Source organism: Lutra lutra, chromosome 14 (genome assembly GCF_902655055.1).
Source record: "Lutra lutra chromosome 14, mLutLut1.2, whole genome shotgun sequence".
Taxonomy (NCBI): Eukaryota; Metazoa; Chordata; class Mammalia; order Carnivora; family Mustelidae; genus Lutra; species Lutra lutra.
Genome location: NC_062291.1, coordinates 66391850 through 66410516, shown reverse-complemented (window position 1 = coordinate 66410516; position 18667 = coordinate 66391850). Strand labels below are relative to the sequence as shown.

Genomic DNA, 18667 nt, shown 5'->3' with positions numbered 1-18667 from the left:
TCCCTCTGCCCCTCCCATTCTCTCTCTCTCTCTCTCTCTGTCAAATAAAAAAAATAAAATAAAATCTTAAAACAAAGCAAACAAACAAACAAAAAATAGTCTTCTGAAGGACAGATGCTAGAAGGGTGAGGAAGAGAAGGCCTGGGCCATTGTGGAAAATCTGAGTCTGAAGCAGATCTGGGTATTTTGATTTCAAAGATTTATATTTAAAGGCAAAATTTTTTTTAAAGCCAAAAAATTATCTTTATTTCTTTAGGAGTATCTTACCAGTCATTTTGTTATGGAGAGTCTCCATTACCTAGCTCTTAATTCCTTACTGCCAACCTGCTTTTCCCATCTATATTTTTATGATATATTTGCAATACAGTCTCTCTCTCTCTCACCCTTTCTCTCCCCATTCCTTCCTCCCCTTCCTTTCTCTTGAACTCAACTATCACATTTTTGCAAAACATGTTGTACTAAATGTGCTATTTTTTGTGATTAATAATAACATTAATACAAAACTTAGCATTGCTTTCACACAGATGATCTTTTGTAATCTATGCATAAACCCATACAGTGTATGCCATGGATAGCTTTAGCACCCACTAGCTGTGTGACCTTGAACTAATCACCTCATTTCTCTAAGCCTCATTTCCTCATTTGCCAAATATAATAGCTACCTGAAGTATGTTTAAGCAGTTTAATGAAGTAATATTTTAATGGTTTAGTAGAGTGTTTGGTACAGAACACATGCTCAGTAAATGTGAACTTTTTTTTTTTTAAGATTTTATTTATTTATTTGACAGACATCACAAGCAGGCAGAGAGGCAGGCAGAGAGAGGCGGGTAAGCAGGCTCCCCGCTGAGCAGAGAGCCCAATGCGGGGCTCGATCCCAGGACGTTGGGATCATGACCTGAGCCGAAGGCAGAGGCTTTAACCCACTGAGTCACCCAGGCGCCCCTAAATGTAAACTTTTTTATAGGATCACTACTGTCAACGAGAAAATCTGCTCATGAAAAGATTCAGAGAGCTATTAGCTCTTCAAAGTGACGTAACTGATATATAGCAGAGGTGAAACTCCAATCTGTCTTTGGAGTCAGGCCCCGTGTTATTTACTGTGATTATAGTATATATTTATAGTTTGTTTTTCCTTCTTCTCCTGACACGAATGACCTTCACTAAACACACATTCTTTGTCTTTTTTGAAGAAGTACACACATTCATAGCAATGTTCACTATGGTCAGGTTTAGGATTTGGTCATGGCTCTTCTTGAGGGAAAAGAGGTCTGTAGTTTAAGATCCCCACGCTTAGCCCTACAGATCAACCCTCCCATATCCATATCCACATCCATAGCCATATCCATATCCATATACAACCCTCCCATATCTGCCTTTCTACATTTCCTTTATGGGGTCAGTTTCATCCACAGTAATGGAAGCAAGGACTTACTGTGAAATGATAGTTTTTAATTTGAGATTCTCTAAGTTGAGTCAAAGGAGAGGGTTATGTTCAGTAGTTCCAAGAGAAATAAGAAACTTTGTTTTTGTGGGCTGGGGGGCAGAGAGAGAGGATCTTAAGCAGGCTCCATGCTCAAAATCTCAGTCCTACAACCCTGAGAACATGACCTGCGCCCAAACCAAGAGTTGGACCCTTAACTGACTGAGCCACACAGGCATCCTAAGAAATCTTTTTAAAGCTTTCTTTCTTGAATTGTCTTCCAAGGAATGTAACCCATACACTCTCATTCCTGGTGAACCTCACTCTTTTTCTGTGTGCTCGAAAGGGTTGGGCAAAAGGAGTATAGCTTACTGTTATGTAATAATTAATAGGTAGAGTTTTCTGACAGGGCTAGTAAGAGACACGTGAGACACTGAAATTGTAATATATACTTACTGAAAATGCTTTTTCTTCCTTAAAAAGTCAAAGCCTTTGGGTCTGTATTTAAAAAAAAAAAAAAAAAAAGATTGGGGCACCTGGGTGGCTCAGTGGGTTAAAGCCTCTGCCTTCTGCTCAGGTCATGATCCCAGGGTCCTGGGATCGAGCCCCGCATTGGGTTCTCTGCTCAGCAGGGAGCCTGCTTCCTCCTCTCTCTCTGCCTGCCTCTCTGCCTACTTTTGATCTGTCAAATAAATAAATAAAATCTTAAAAAATATAAAATAAAAATAAAAGTGAAAAAAGGAAAAAAATAAGAAAAGTTTAAAAGTAAGCTTATACAATGAACTCTTTAGAATACAATGCCAAGATTTTCCTGCAATTCCATTGAATCAGCTTTCAGGTTCAGAGTAGATGGTCTGTTGCCCAAACATTCTTGTGGTCTCTTGGTATCGAATGACCCAATTTTGTGTTAATGAACATGGATTGTGCATTAGATGAGCTTCATTGAGTTTGGGGGGGAGGACAGGAGTGGGATTTAGGACACATGATTGCACACTGAGTCCTCCTTTCTACGGATTCCATCAGTTTATACTTACCTGAACTTTTTTTTCTATTTAATCACATCCCTGTTCTTTTCTTGTTATTGTTTGTACTCCAGTGATTTTCTTTTCATAGGTCATTCTAGGGTCCTGTATAGCTTCCCCCAATACTGTCATCCAAACAGTAGCCAACTGATGATCCCTTATTGCCCTTACCCTCCGCTCCTCTGGAAAGGATAAATGCTCAGCTCACATTGGGAATAAATAGCTTTTCCACCTACATTGATCAGCAAATTATTTACTTGCTCTGATTCAATTTCACTTAATTTGTTTTTAATATCAAAGCCAGAGGTTTGCAAATAGCCTCTTAGAATGTTTATATATGGATTCTGGTTTGAAGTCAGTGGTTAGATAACTGGAGTGCACAGTTGCTACATCTGCTATTTTTCTTTGCCATCGTCCTCATCATCATGGAAAGTACTTGTTATGGACCTGGGATACAGGTATCTGGATCCGAGTTAAGCCTTAAGCAAAGCAAGAGATATCCCGAGTATATTACCTCTTCGTGATTATAGTCCTCTAGTCCATGAATGACAAGGGGTAGACAAATGAGCAAACAAGTAATGAACACATAAAATAAATACTCTGTGATTTAGGACCACAGGAATGGTAGGAAGAGGTATGTTCTTGGAGGTAGTGAAGCTGCCCCTTATTAACTCCCACCACGTCTAAAGAGGTAAATGGCAGAATTCCAAGAACAACACATCTAGGAAAAGAATCTGGAAAACTAAATAGGAGTATTATTCCTTAGGGAGGGGTGTCCTCAGTAGGCACCTGGAAAGATCAGAAAGAAGGCTGCTGGGCAGCCTTTTGTAGAATTACATCATGTAGCCATATGTTGACTCTGGAGCAAGTCAGAGAGTAAAGATGCATTTAATTTCTGATGACACTGGGTTGTCAGAACGACTAATACCAAAAAAAGGGAGAAGTGACATTTTAAATCTATAAATTGCATTTCATGTTCATTTGTCACCTCTAGGAAAAGCAAATAAAGTTTCTTCCTTCTCCCAAAGTGGATGATGAATGATTGCTTAGGGTTGGATGGCGGGAGCCAGTGTCTCCATTATTGACTTTCTATGGAAAACAATTCATCTACGGATGCAGTCAGTGCAGTGTCTGCACACCCTGCAAGGCATGAGTAAACTGCTTCTAATCACTCAAGGGCTGATCTGAACAGAGAATAATTACTTTCCCGTTAAAGACACACTCTTCCCCTTGTCTCAACTCTCCTGGCCTCCAAGTACAACAGCAGGGATTTGTTCCAGAAGACTCAGACTCAATGTCACAGGGGTTCGTGGACTGCTTTCAGCCAAAGTCAGGTATGAAGATAACTCACTCATTCACTGATTTGTTCATTCAGTTGTTATTTACAAAGGTGGATGGACCTACTGTGGACCAAGCTTTATGCCAGGCAAAGACCCCTCTTCTTAGAGAGCTCACAGGAATTGTGCAGAGTTTAGATTCGTGCCTTTTACAACATCATCCTAAAATTCTCTCCTTTTCGGGCGCCTGGGTGGCTTAGTCGTTAAGCATCTGCCTTGGGTTCAGGTCATGATCCCAGGGTCCTGGGATTGAACCCCTCCTTGGGCTCCCTGCTTGGCAGGAAGCCGCTTCTCCTTTTCCCACTCTCCCTGCTTGTGTTCTCTCTCTCTGTCAATTAAATAAATACAATCTTTAAAAAAAAAATAAAAAAATCTCTCCTTCTGATCATATCCTAGAATGCAAAGGACTAAACACAAAAAGCAGAAGGGGACAGAGAGCCAAGGCAAACCAGCAAACCAGGCATCGTTGAACATGTCTAAGAAATGTAATCTGTTATTTTTTGAGGAGTATTCACTAACTTGTAGGTACTATTTTGATAATATTTCCCAGGAATACCTTCTTGAGAATATAGGACTTTATAAAAGACATCATTTATGTCTAAAGATTGGATCACATTTATTTTCAAAATTTTTTTTTCGGAGGTTAAACATTTTCTATTTAGATCTTGCTTATGGGGGTGCCTGGGTGGCTGATTCATTAGGTGTCTGCTCAGGTCATGATCCCAGGGTCCTGAAATCAAGCTCCATATTGGGCTCCCTGCTCAGTGGGGAGACTGCTCCTCCCTCTCCAGCTCCCCTTGCTTGTGTTCCCTCTCTCGCTATCTCTCCCTGTCATAAATAAATACAATCTTTAGAAAAAGATTGTTAACTTATTTACTTTTAATAGTCTTCAGAAGGACACAAAAACCTAATTTATTTAGGAATAAGTTACTAAAGAATTTGATTTAAAGACTGAAATAATAAAATTCCATTTATTCAGTCAATAATTTAAGTACTCTTTGCCGTTCAACCACTGCACTGATTGTTACCCAATTATGTTGAAGGCTGTGATTAAGTAATTGAAATGCATTGTACACAATGGTACATATTTATGTGTGTATATGCATTTGTGTGTTTATGGTTCAGTTGGAAATGAATGTGGGTCATAACACTAAATGGAATAAAAAATACATCCATGATATTATATAGAGATGTGAATAAAAAAGTAGAAGGAAGCACACACGTGGTTTGACTTGTTGAAGGAATAGGGTCATGAGCAAATTTATTTTTCTTTTATTTTGAATTCTGCTGGCCGTCTTACAAAGTTTGCAATAAAAAAATGGCTAAATAAAAATGGATCCAGATTGACCTGTTTGTTCTGTGTGGATTTGAGCAGAGGTTTGAGAGAGGAACCACTGGAAGGTTTGTGTAATTCAGACCCACCTATAAATCTGACAGGGGGACTTTCCTGACAGCTTCCATCATTTCCAGAATGTCAGATTTTCAGAGAGAGGGTTTCAGGTGAGAGAGGGAAGGTGAGATTTTGGTCTACATGTTTTCAGCACTCAGAATAAAAATGAAGGGAGCCGTGGATTTTGTTTATTCAATATTGAGTATCCATATGTGTGAAAATATGTGTGTGATTCTGCCTTCCCTTATCTAGTATTATCTGGAAGCAGAAGATCTCATATAGTCTGCTGACTTAGAGCACAGATGAGTATCAAAAATATTGTAGACGACCCATGAAAACCAGCCTGATTGGAGGCTATTCGGCGGGCCTACTGTTCTTATTTTGATGAAATAGTCTGCCAGGAGAAGCAGGAGGTGAAAGCTGTGCTCATGGGAAGAAAGGAAAACATATTTTGGTTAACAGGGAACTAGAAAAATCAGAGGAGGGGAAAAAAACCACCTTGCCTGAGACAAGGATGCTCTATAAAATTGAACCACTTCATATTATTGTGGAAATGACTTTCTCGCCATAGTGCCCAAAGTTTGTTATCTATTGTTGCTAATTGTGGTTGGAGACACAAACCAATGTGATCACTTGGTGACTTATTTGTTATTTAGAAAATGACAGCTTTCATATGCCAATAAATGTGAAATCACCTGGAAGTACTCTTGGGAATTTAGGAGCCATCCGAACGTCCTTGCTGAATGCACCTGCTAGATTTTAATGAAGGGATGTGAGTTTGTACTTTGTACATGACCTGGTGGTCCTGTCTCAGCCATCTGATGAGCGGACACTGTCTGTTCAGTGGAGAGACAGAGACACCTACATAACTTTGTCACAATTTTTGGTTGGTAGACAGTGGCCTCGCTGGAACATGGGGTGAGGCAATTTGTCTCCAGTTCTGTGTGTGCTGCTCGTCTCGTCCCGAGGGCTCCTGACAGCCAGGATTGCGCTTGCTCCACCACGTCCCTCTCTCCCCTTCATGAAGGGGCAGGTTAAGGAATGGCGAGGAACCTCGAATCCATCCCGGGTTACATAAATGCAGTTCAGTCCTCGTGCGTCTGCCGCGCGCTCTTCATGTGCCATTTGCGTTGACAGGACACCGCTCTCCACGCTGACACGAACTGTTCTTGAGGTTTCAATACGATGGCCTCCCAAGGCCGGAGAAAGCTCTGTGTGTTTGTCTGGCATGCGGATCTTTTCTGATGTGGCTCTAGTTTTTTTTTCTTCCCTTCCCCTCCCTCTCCTCTTTTCCTGGAGCTGCCGCATCCTTAGCCGGGAAGCTTTACACCCCGGGCTGCAGTGATTTCTCTTCATACGGCCACGCATTAAGCACATCTTTCATGCTTCTCCGAACCAAGCTCAGAAAGTGCCAATTAATAAGTCGCCGGGGAAGAAGTCCGTGGGTAGCATTAAGGCCTCCTGTCTGGAGATATTAGGTGCACACTCTGACTGACGGAAAGCAGACCTGTGGAGAGTCGGGAATGAGGTACTTTATCACACGTTCCTGGAGGCATAAAATGAGAGAATAGAAAGCGGTGTTCAGGGCGGCTCCTCCATCATGGTCCTGTTGTGGATGATCCCCACCGCTCTGGCCGTGGTCAGCCTCCCTAACAAGAAAGTACAGAGCAGGGGCGCCTGGGTGGCTCAGTGAGTTAAGCCTCTGCCTTCAGCTCAGGTCATGATCTCAGGGTCCTGGGATCGAGCCCCTCATCGGGCTCTCTGCTCAGCAGGGAGCCTTCTTCCCTCTCTCTCTCTCTGCCTGCCTCTCTGCCTACTTCTGATCTCTCTCTCTGTCAAATAAGTAAATAAAATCTTAAAAAAAGAAAAAGAAAAAGAAAAGAAAGTACTGAGCATCTGAAGCTGTGAACATGTCCACATGTAAAGCAAATTCTTTGGTCAGTAGACTGAAGACCAAGCAGGACGCCCCACTATTCTTTCCACGGCGCTCCCATTCATGCCTGCTCAGACTGCTCTGTGTGTCTTTCTACTTCCATGTGACGACTCCGAAAACTCTTCATTTATTTACTTACTCATTTGGAAAATATTTATGGAGTCTATAAAATATGCTGGGTATTACTCTAGCTTTGGGGAATATACCTGTGGGGCAGAAAAAGAGAAATATCCAATATCTCTATTATCATGGAGTTAATGTACTAGTAGGGAGTATGTCGCTGATAAGCAAAATAAAAAAGGAAATTATGAGATAGGTTAAAAGGTGACAGAGCTGGCCTCATACAATTTCCAGAGAAGGCTTTAGAACGCCCAGCCTTTGAGTCAAGGCTCAGGAAATCAGACTAAAGGTAGGATGACATACAGGGCTAGTGTTGATGTGAACAAGAGGGCTTATGGTAAGAGAGAAAAACCAGTGGAGCCCACGCTGTGTTTCTTTCCACCTTAACCACAACAGACTATGTCAAGTCTTGATCTTTCATGTCCCCAAATGGAAAGTAGACAAGGCACAATAGGAAAGAGGGCCGAGGTAAGAGGAAGAGTGGGACATAGTTTAGATGAAGGAAATAACCGTGGGGGAAAAAACAAAACAAAACAAGGAACCCTGTAGAACGAACTGAAATGCACCCCTCTGTGTCTTCTTCCTTCCTTACACCTTGTCTGCCTCTTCGAGTTGTTGTTTTTTTTTTTTTTTAAATAGTTTCGTGGCATTGGTCCAGGAGAACAGACTCACAGAGTCAAGGTCCTTGTTTGACCAAACGTTCTTTGTTCTTTTTTCCTCTCTTTCCAAAATTTTAACTTGTTGCTAAGTTTTGTAAATTTGTAAGCTTAACTTTTTGTTGTTTTCTCTCCCCCATAATGCCCGGCTGCAGATTATGTTACTCACAGACCCGGAGATCGAGAGCAGCTTACTCATCAGCTCCGATGAGGGGGCCACCTATCAAAAGTACCGGCTCAACTTCTACATCCAAAGTTTGCTTTTCCATCCCAAGCAGGAGGACTGGATTCTGGCATACAGCCAAGACCAGAAGGTGAGTGTGATTACCTTGCTGGAGACAACAGCGCACGGTTTTCCAGGGAACAGGCCGCTAGCTAATTGTCTCTGCATTTCCTCTCAGTGGTGGCTTTGGTTTTGGGCAGTAGCCTGAACTCTGAGCCAGGGGGTCAGGGGCAGCAAGGAGGATTTCAGGGTGCTCGCTTGAGCTGTGTCTACATCTGAAACAGCATGTAAGGCAAAAGCCTGACACTCAGGAAGACATAGTGGAAAAGCAGTTCTTAACTGTGACAGGCAGTAACTTAAAAATGTGCTGGGCAGTGAGGAGCTCCCAACCCCTTTGGAATCTGAGACTGTTTTGTGCATGTGGAGATATGACCGTTTTTCTGGGTAAAGGGCCCATAGCTTTTCTCAAAGCCTTATAGGGAAGGACAACCCTGAAAAGGCGAAGAGCACTAACTAGGGATTTGCCAAAACAGTGAGAGAAATGGCCAGAGAAGCAATAATAATGTCCATAGATAATATTATTCAGAGTCAAGTAATGTCAGGATTTGTCTGCTTTTGGTGATTGCATTGAAGGAGAAGTCGACTTTGTAAGAAAGCGCTGAATGAGGTTATGCATGGGTGCGTGCATGTGTGTGTGTGTGTGTGTGTGTGTATGAGATATGTGTATGTGTTTTATGGGATACATACTATAAAATATATTACATACTCTATACTACAGATACACTAGCAAACACCTTTAGCTCCTGTTTTTAGAAAAACTTAACATTTTCAGATAGAATATAAGGCTAGCAACAACAAATATAATTAAATAGAAGTTTCACAGGCAAATAACAGACTCTAGCCATAAAAGCCATCCAGAAAATAGGTGCAAAAGTGGAATGCTCTTTGTGAACTGTGTGATTCAGTGAAGCTATCTTGCAGATTATTTTTATAGGAATCTTGTGCTAGAAATTACATATATTTAAAGAAATACTGGATTTCTATGAGTGAGGAGGGTACTCAAGGGTTTTTTTGTTTTGTTTTACTTTTTTTTTTTGGTTTTGTTTTTTCTTTTCTGTTGGGAAGATATAGATGTGAGGGGAGGGGAATGGTGGAAACAACTTTCCAAGGTCTCTACTGGCATGGGCATTTTGGAGGAAGCAAATTAAAATTCTCAGGATTGGAATTTTATTCATGCTGCCCTTACTGCAAAAAAAAAAAAAAAATGCACATTAAGCCTAAAAATAGAAAAGATTTACAATTAGTTTAAAAAAAAAAACACTAAGCAGCTTGCCTACCCTATTGCAGAATGTACAATTCCATTCCTGGAGTCAGGCCACCATGCATCTGGTCCAAGAGGTGCAGTTACCAGAGGTGAGGCTGAGCAGCTCAGAGCAGAGAGAGTAGTAATTTAATCCACCAGGCTATTGTATTTTCTTTGTCAGTTGGTTAATTTTCCCTCTGATGCCTGAGGTGCAGTGAGGGCCAGATTTACCTGCCTAAGTTAAAACAGTTGTGCTGGAGGAAATGTCCAGAAACAGAACCCTTTATGCCTTAGCACTTCCAACAGTGCTCCCCACAATCACCGTGGCCAAGTGGACAACCATGGGGGAGTGAGGACATCTGAGTTGGGGCCCCAACTCAGCCATGGAACTTGGTGCACAGTACTTGGTGTTGGCTCTTTGGCTTAAAATACGTTTGCATGGATCAATACGCTTACAGGTGTGCATCCAATGAGATTGAAAAAAAAACAACATATTAGGCCCCACGTCTGGTTTAGGTGCTCATCATGGTTCAGTGTTGCTCTCAAATAGCTTTATCAAGGAGCCTTCAGTCCATGTGGGAAGAGAAGATAAAAAATGCACATGAGTTCACCAGTAGTCTAACAGAGGCCAAGAGTCAGTGCCTTCATTCACACATAATAGAAACCCAGTTGAAGTAGCTGGATGCAGTCTATGAAATTGTCAGCCCAGAGTTCAGGAGATGGAGATTTAATGAAATGATTTCACCTTGACCTTGAGGAATATATGTCATATTTCTGTTTGGAGGGTCATACTTCACACAAGAGGAATGTCAGAAATAATAATTCAAAGTTAGAAAAACCATGTCTACACAGTTGTCAATGTGTCCATTTGGCTGAAACGGAAATTTTGTAAAGTTAATTCTGGGTATATTTGTGGAATCTGATATTCATTGTTTTTTACTATTTTGACTATTGGACTGCAAGGCAGAATAAATCTTGTTTTCATAATTAGGAGCCTTGTGAAAATTTTGGATAGTGGAATAGTGTGTTCAGAGGTATAGATTACAAAGTTTAACTTGGTAGTAATTTTAGGATGAACTGTGGTTATAAGGAGGTCAAAAGCAAGAATACTAATTAGGGTGCTATCACTATAGTCCTGTTCTGGACCAAAAAGTATCTTCTGTGACCATGAACCCAATGAATTCTGTCATTGTAGAGCTGGAAGAAGCCTTGACAGTCCTTCTGGTATGTAGCTAACAAACGCCAGATCTGAGAAGTTAGTGAATTTTCCTAAAGGGAAATACCACTCATTAGCATCACATGCCAAAGTTCAGTGAATGGAATGAAGGCTTATGTGAAATTTGGTAGGGTTCTCATTCTTGATTGTGACATCTTGAGATTAGTAGAGAGGCAGAAACCTGCCTTTGTGTTGAACTCTCTGTTTTTCCAGGAAAGAATGAAGGGGGAATCATCCTGGAAAAAAATTGTGGATAACCCTCTAATACGAGTAGGGGATAGAGTACACCTTGTCTCAGGGCTTGAATCATAGAATGAGGACCGGGGCTTTCGCTGGGAGGAGAATGGGCTGCCGCCGTCAGATGACTTGGCTGGAAGTCAAGTTGAGAGGGTCTGGGGCCGCTCAGGTGGGTTAGGTGAGAGGGAGATGATAGCCAGCAATCACCCGTGAATCCTGGAGCGTTCACCGTGGATGAGATGCCGCAGTGAGCACGGAGGAGGGCCCTGTGCTGGTGCCAGCAGGCCCACTACTGTATTTGCCCAGGAAAAGGGAACTTTTATTCTTTCGTGGAAGGATTGCTCATCAGTTTTTCTGTGACAGCTGCTCTTGCTGCTGTGGCAGAATTCCCAGCTCTGATCTCGCCTCAGCGCGAGGACTTGCTCTGCTGGATGCTTTTCTGTGCCAATGTATGGTGAACAGAATCCCCAAGCAGAAGGTGCTGTCTCTTAGAAAGAGTCTTCTTGAGGTGACAGCTCCTTCAGCCTCACCTGCGAATGGAATCCTCCTCTCCTCCCTCTTTCCTGGTGTCCCACCCGCCTTGTCTTCTCAGGCATCCATGCCCTCTTTCGCACATACTCTCCCACTTTTGCCAGCTGTACTTTCCCCTTACTTCCCTGCCATGGCTTTTTCTCTCCCACATTGCAGGAGACTTTTAAGGCCCCAAGGACAGAGTCTGGGTCTCTGGCTTGCTGGATGGAGCCCATATGGGCTCTGTACCCAGGGGAGGCTTTTTGATGTGAGCATTTTAAAGCATTTTAAAGGACTCAAAGAAATTGCTGAGCAGATTGTCCTTTCTGGCCCAAGATAGAGTTTTACTGGCCATCAATTCCATAGCAAATCAGATTTAAAAAACAACAACAACATCAGCAGCTTTTAATCAAGGAGAAATGCATATGGACAAATGGCCTCAGAATTCATAAAATCAGGACTCCCCCGGCCCACACCTGTCAGTGGTATGAAATTCCTAGGCAGTTGCCAAGAGGTAAAAGCTTTCTTGAAGGGGAAGGGAGGTTAGGAACCCTAATCCCTCTGAAGTCCTAAAGAAGTACTACTTAGGTAGCCTTTGTCTGGGGCCTTCTGTGGTATTGCCATAGCCACTAGCCTCCTGGGCTTCTAACAGGTCTATGTGAGGACATGCTTTTGGAAAGCCTTGGAATTTCCAGAAAAATAAACATTATAGACCTTATGGAAATTTTACGTCAAATGGACAGGGCGATACTGATCCCATAAAGTCACACCGCTTAGAATTCTTACAGAATAGCAGTCGGTCACTGTGGACACTACGAAGAATCCATGGCATTTAGTGTAGAAGCACCCAAGTTGTGCTTTCCTTTGTTTATTTATTTTTTATTTCTTTAATTAAGCAGTAGGCAAAGCAAACATCCTGTGCCTTCTTTTTGTTTCTTTGCATTTGGAAATCGAGCAGGTACTGGAAAACAGAGAGAGAACGCGCGTTCTTCATTTCATTGCTAGTTTCCTCTCACTTTCTTGCCTCAGTGCAGGAAACCACCCAAGGAAGGCTTAGCAGCAGGCTGAGCCTGCCAGATTACATCTTTATTTTAATTTGGCAATAAACTAGTGTACAAACTGTGCTATAAAACATTGCCTCCAACGGCATCTCTCAGTCTGCCTTAAACACCTCACTAAACATGATGTGTTGGGAAACATTTGAAATGAGAGAAAACAAAACGCAGATGTGACTGAAAGAAAAAAAATGGGAGAAAAGTGTAAGAATATGCATATACCTCCGTTTTGCAGGCCACCGTGAGGGGCCCTGGGCTCATGGCCTCTCCATTAGGGGTCGCCCCACAGGAGCGGTTTATAAAGGGGAGGATCTGTAGGGTTTTGAAAGGGACATGAACAGTCCTGAGCAGCTCTGGAGGAGAGGCCCCCTTGCTCTGCTTACCCAGGCTGGCGAAGCTCTGCCAGTGGGGGTCCGCCGCCCCGACCCCTTTTCTCTGGTCCTGTGCAAGTACCTCCTCTCATCATGCCTGTGGCTGTCCAAGTCCATCGAGGCCATGAATGCAATTCCCATTCCCCCAAGCAAGAAATCGAACTGAACGAAGCGGCCGGGTCTGAGCTGTGAGAAAGCGGAGAGCAGGTGTTGGTACGACACTCAGAAGGGCAGGGGTGGGTAGGTGTCAAGAAGCTCAGCCTGCTGTTCTTGGAACCGAGGGTGGCTCGCTCAGTGTTACCAGACCTTCGCGGCTTTTCAAGAGCAGGAGTCCTGCTTAGTGTGAGATGTGATATTTTCTTATTTTTAAGTATTTATAACTAACTCGGAAATTTAAAAGAGAAAACTGTGGAGGGCAAAGAAACCTCATCTGCTGTCTTGCATGGGTCCCCAATCATTTTTTTCGGTCCCTTTAGTTTTTCCCATCGTCTTTGTTTTTCTCTTGCTCATGGATCTCCCTATCAGTTTTATTTTAGGAGATGTTAAATTGTTTTGTGAATTTTAAAAATGCATCTAAGTGGGGTGATCAGTCCCATGGAGGGAAGACAAAACCTTTAAGACCGTTTGGTGGACCACCCCACGCTTTGTGGTGGTTGTAGGATACTCTGCAATTTATATTGTTCCATTTATTTTGGAGCTCTGTGATTCGGCAGTACAAGGTCTATCATGTGGGGACCTGCTTGATTCCTCTGTATTCCACATCACAGTTTATGAGAGAAATAAGAAATCCTAAGGCTTGCATGTTCGCCTCACATTCAGTATTTTGGTATTTATGTATATGTGTAAGACACACACAAAACCAAAACATGGCTTTCAAGGCAGAGAACATGTTTTGATAAGGAGTCTCTTTCTACGAATAGCTGAGACTCTGGGGTGCGTTGGTGGCTCAGTCTATTAAGTGTCTGCTTTCGGGTCAGGTCTTGTTCTCAGGATCCTGGGATCGAGCCTCACATCAGCTCCCTGCTGCCTCTCTCTCTGCCTCCCTCTCCCTCTGCCCCTCTCTCCCGCTCGTGCTCTCTCTTTCTCACATAAATAAATAAATTCTTTAAAAGAAAGTAGTTGAAACTCTAAATATTACCAGCCAGCATTCTCTGTATGAGTGAAGATGGACTTTGAGTTAAAATGATATACTGATAGAAAAGGAAAATTATACTGCCTGTGTGTTTGATAGTATACCATAGAATTTTAGTAACTTGCATAAAAGTAAATTTAAAAAAATACTTTGAGTTTCATATCCATTCTTAGGAAAAACAATAACAGCAACAACAACTTCCTTCCATTCCTTTTTAATCTTTTGTACTTCTCCTGACTGGTCCCTCACAGAAGGCCATTGCTGATCACAATGACTTTGGATGCTGAGAATTCCCTGGGAAATTATGATTGCTTGAAAAAGGGATAAATGTTAGCATTTTCCAAAACTCAGTCATACTGGTTTCTTACCAGTGCTAGACAGTCCAGAAACCAGGTAAGAGCATGAGCTCTCTACTCTGTCAGGCCCTCCCAATGGCTGGGGGACCTCCGACATTTCATTAACCTTTATGGTTCTCCAACAAGACTGTGTGAGGATGCTGACATGATGTACATGAAACACTTAACACAGAGCCTGGTACAGAGCCAGCTTCGTGGAGATGCCAGCCGATGCATTATTCACAGGCCTGAGAGATAGCTGACCTGGTGTGGCATAGCTGGGTTTAGACACAAGGCTGTCTTCCTTATCAGTAGTGTCTCCCCAGTACCTGAAGTCATAGACACCTTAGTCAAAGTCGCGTGCCCTCTTAGCGATCAGTTACTAAAAGGTACCGTGAAACCAGAATGAATGGAGCAAGGAAAAACCAATACACGGTACTCAGAAAATATTGATTATAATAACAGTAAGCCATTAAATATTAAAGCATTTGTCTTCACAGTAGCTCTATTTGTTTTTTAATAGACCCAGCAGCCCCCTAATGTCAAAAGGGCAAGATTGAAATAAAAGAGAAATAGATCCTTGAAATTCAGCCCCCTGCGGATATTCAAATAATTTCTGCACAAGCACAAACACTTAGGAAACTGATATCTACCCAATACCGTCATGTTTCCCCAAGGCACTGCATTAAGTTAAAAGGCACTCAGTTATTTATAAGGAATATGTTGAACATTATATTCCATGCTGATTAGGTAGGAATTCCATGTGCTTGAAATTTTCCAATGTCAGAGCTGATTTCTAATCTCATGAATATGTAAATAACTTCAGTATCCAAGTATAAAACTAGCAATTAGAGTGGAAACCAGGGAGCTTGCTAAATGTCATCCCAATGTCATCCCAATGCTTGTTTATAAAACAAATTCTCAAGCTGAAATGCCATCATAGGTAAACAAGGGAGACCTCTGTTCCTCTTAGATACCTGTCTAACCAGGTTGTATTATTATTTTTCACTTGCAACCAGGAATACTTTGCTCTACCTGTTCCTAACCATTTGAGTGAAATGGGCTGGAAGAATAAGGAAAATGGACATTTAGAAGGAGTCAGTAGGATTAAAGTTGGGACAGGCACAATTATGCTATTTGGTAGCTCTTTAAGCTTTGAAATATAGATAGTTACATTTTTGCTTGTACAACTCCTTAGCCTGCTCATTTGATCTGTTCTGTCCACCAGTTCTTGTCTGAATGGATTATGATATGTCCTTAATGACGGCACCAGTCTGGAAAAGTTTGAAGGCATTGAATCTCATAAGAGAAGATGGATCTCTTTCCTTAAAAAGTTCATGGGGTACCCAGAAAGACCTGCCTCTAATGGGGGCCCTTTAGAAATCTAATAATGCTGGGATTTCCCACGTTCTTCCATGACAAGAGCGGTTGCAAGCAATGATGTTGCCAAGAAAGGGAGTGATTTGGGGAGGAGAAAGGCTTGGCCTTGTGAGTGGACACATTTTGTGAGTTTATGACTCTCTGGTTTTCATATTTAAAAAAAATAGTGTTATCTTGTCCAATCTCCTATCAGGAGTACAAATGACAAATGGCACAGTCATTGCCCCAAGGAACCCAGAGGCCAAGATCACATAGCTGGCAAGAAGAAGAAAACCCAGAAGTCATGTATCCTCCTAAAATTGCAAGGTTCCTTTATTGAGGTTTAGTCTTAAAAAAAAAAAATTATTTATTTGACAGAGACAGAGATCACAAATAGGCAGAGAGGCAGGCAGAGGGGGAGGGGGTGGAAGCAGGCTTCCTGTGGAGCAGAGAGCCCAATGTGGGGCTCAATCCCAGGACCCTGAGATCATGACCCAAGATGAAGGCAGAGGCTTAACCCACTGAGCCCCCCAGATACCCCACTGAGGCATATTCTTAATATAAAGTATTATTAAATGAAGAGGCACCAATATAGACCTTCAAGGCCTCACTCTCCAGACTTGCTTAACTCCAGTGCCTGCCTGGCTAATCCCCCTACAGACACCACTACAGGCGTGATGAAAAAATATCCCAGGACAGCAGGACATGAGATTCGAAGCCAAACAGGGTCAGTTGCTCTAGGAAAGACCACGATAAAAAAAAAATGGTCAGCCTCAAAGGCTGGGAACTGGAAGCCTTGTCTAGGACCCTTCCTTGCTTTTAGGATGTCTGGAAGAAAAGGCAGTCTCATATGTTTTTCCCTGTCATTCCTCCCTTCCTTGGGGTCTGAGGACAGTCAGTGAAGGCTGCTGGCAATAATCTATAGCAGAAATGAGTGAGAGAGTGGGAGCGGGCGAGCGAGAGAGACAACTAGCATTGACCCTTCACTCTGTAGCAGGTGTTCTGTAAGGCCTTTCACATCAAGTGCTGAACTTCATTCTTAGAGCAAACATTAGAGATGTTATTGTGCCCATTTAGCATTTGGGGAACCTGAGGCTCTACGGAATTAAGAAAATTTCCTAACGTGGCCTGTCAGGCGATTGCTAGAGCCATAGTATAGCCTGCGTTTGAATGTCTTCCCACTCCGTTCTCCCTGCACCATCGATCCAAAAGCCAAACACCAAAACCCTTAGCCTCCCTAGAAAAAACCAGTGTGATTTTTAAATTTTCTTTAATTGCTGTTGTTTTTCCTATTTTTCTGTAATGATCTCTTTCCCATCCCACCTACCATGAGAACTGTTCCCTCTGACAGATGCTGCGGGCCCCCATTTCACAGCAGGGGGGAGGACTGTTGTTTGAAGATCACAAGAGAGAGGAAGTGAGGGGCAGGAGGAACCTGAGAGCCAGCGGGAAAGCACTATGACTGGCTCTTAGTCACCCCCCCCCCCCGTTGTGATAGAGTGGATTCTGCATGTGAAATTGCCCCCCACCCAGGAGGAGTGATGGGGGCGTTCAGAAGTGACCCACTTCTGGTCAGATATTTTTCTTTTTCTTTTTAAATTTTGTTTTGTTTCATTATATATATATATTTTTTAAGATTTTATTTATTTATTTGACAGAGAGAGATCACAAATAGGCAGAGAGGCAGGCGGAGAGAGAGAGAGAGAGGGAAGCAGGCTCCCTGCCGAGCAGAGAGCCTGACGTGGGACTCGATCCCAGGACCCTGAGATCATGACCTGAGCCGAAGGCAGCGGCTTAACCCACTGAGCCACCCAGGCGCCCTGTTTCTTTATATTTTGTAATGGTGTCTCTTCCTGCTATGGTGTGGCACCTTCCAGCTGGGCCGACTCTCCTCCCTTCTGTCCTCACCGCCCTGAGGCTTCTGTCTTTCGGAGGCACAGTTCTGGTGACATTCCTGTTGTGTTTCACAACTGTTGAGCTCTCTCATCTGTGCACTTAAATAATGGTGGGATCCTATGGCTAGTGAGGGCTACTTATTGATATTGAGGGATTTGTAACATAAACCCGATGTGAGCTTCCAATTATTTTATATATCTTGTATTTATTTCTCCAGCTACATTAGGTAATCTTTAAGGACCAGATTCCAGCTTACATTTTTTTGTGTGTGTGGCCCTTGGTCACATATTGACCCTTCCTTCCCAGACAGCCTCAGTTCCATATGTCTAATCCCCAAGCCTGCCTCAAAGTGCCAAACCCAACTGTGGGGCTTGTGACAGACTTCAGTGACAGCTGGGGAATGGCCAGTGACAGATTTGATAAATCCAGCCACAGGAGAGATGGATGGAGCCAGCGATGTGTCATCGTTCCTGCTCACTTTTCATCAGCAAAGGCCGAATATGCAGCCTCAATGCTCTTGTCCTTTGACCTTGTTGAGGTCCCCATGAGTTTCACTAGGATTGCATGTGTCCAGCCTACAGCCAAGCTCTATTTACAGTCCCTGCTCCCATTTTACTTCTCTGCAGGCAACCAGTCAAGCTGGGTCTCTTGTAGTTCCCAAAAGAAGAACAAAACACCGCCCCAGCTTTGCTGCTCTGTTTATACTTTTTGTCCACAGTTATGTTAATTGTACTCCAGGCCCACCTTGAAAGCTCTGACAGACGCCCACCTTTTTCTCTCCTACATAGGCTACCATAGTACCCTGAACAACATGTTACACATTGTTATTCTAGGTTGTCTGGATACTCCCTGATGAGCTAGTCTTTTCTTTGAGGAATTTTCATCTGTTGGGGATGGGAGAGCTGGTCTGTGATGGCCATCACAGTTGTCTCACCTTCTATCCCCGAACCCACCAGACAGGAAGAAGACTCAGGCTAGCACTTAGTGAAGTTTTATCAAATTATTTTGGGTACCACAGGATGTGTTTTTCCTGTAGAGTGAGTTCAGACCTTCTCCTGTGTGGTAGAACCAGGGCATTAGAACATATTTCTGAAGACCATAGATTTCTGTGGATGGATGCTCTTCCTCTTGAAGCTGATGGAGGAAAGAGCT

The 18667-nt window shown here is 42.8% G+C and overlaps 1 protein-coding gene across 4 annotated transcripts in view; it reads left to right on the top strand.

Moving 5' to 3' along the window:
• SORCS1 (sortilin related VPS10 domain containing receptor 1) overlaps positions 1 to 18667 on the top strand; it is a 497958-nt gene that overhangs the window by 302283 nt on the left and 177008 nt on the right. For all 4 annotated transcript variants that reach the window (XM_047703168.1, XM_047703167.1, XM_047703165.1 and 1 more), the window contains exon 4: positions 8034 to 8192. In XM_047703168.1, the coding sequence (XP_047559124.1) occupies positions 8034 to 8192 (159 nt within the window). The remainder of the gene's footprint in view (positions 1 to 8033; positions 8193 to 18667) is intronic.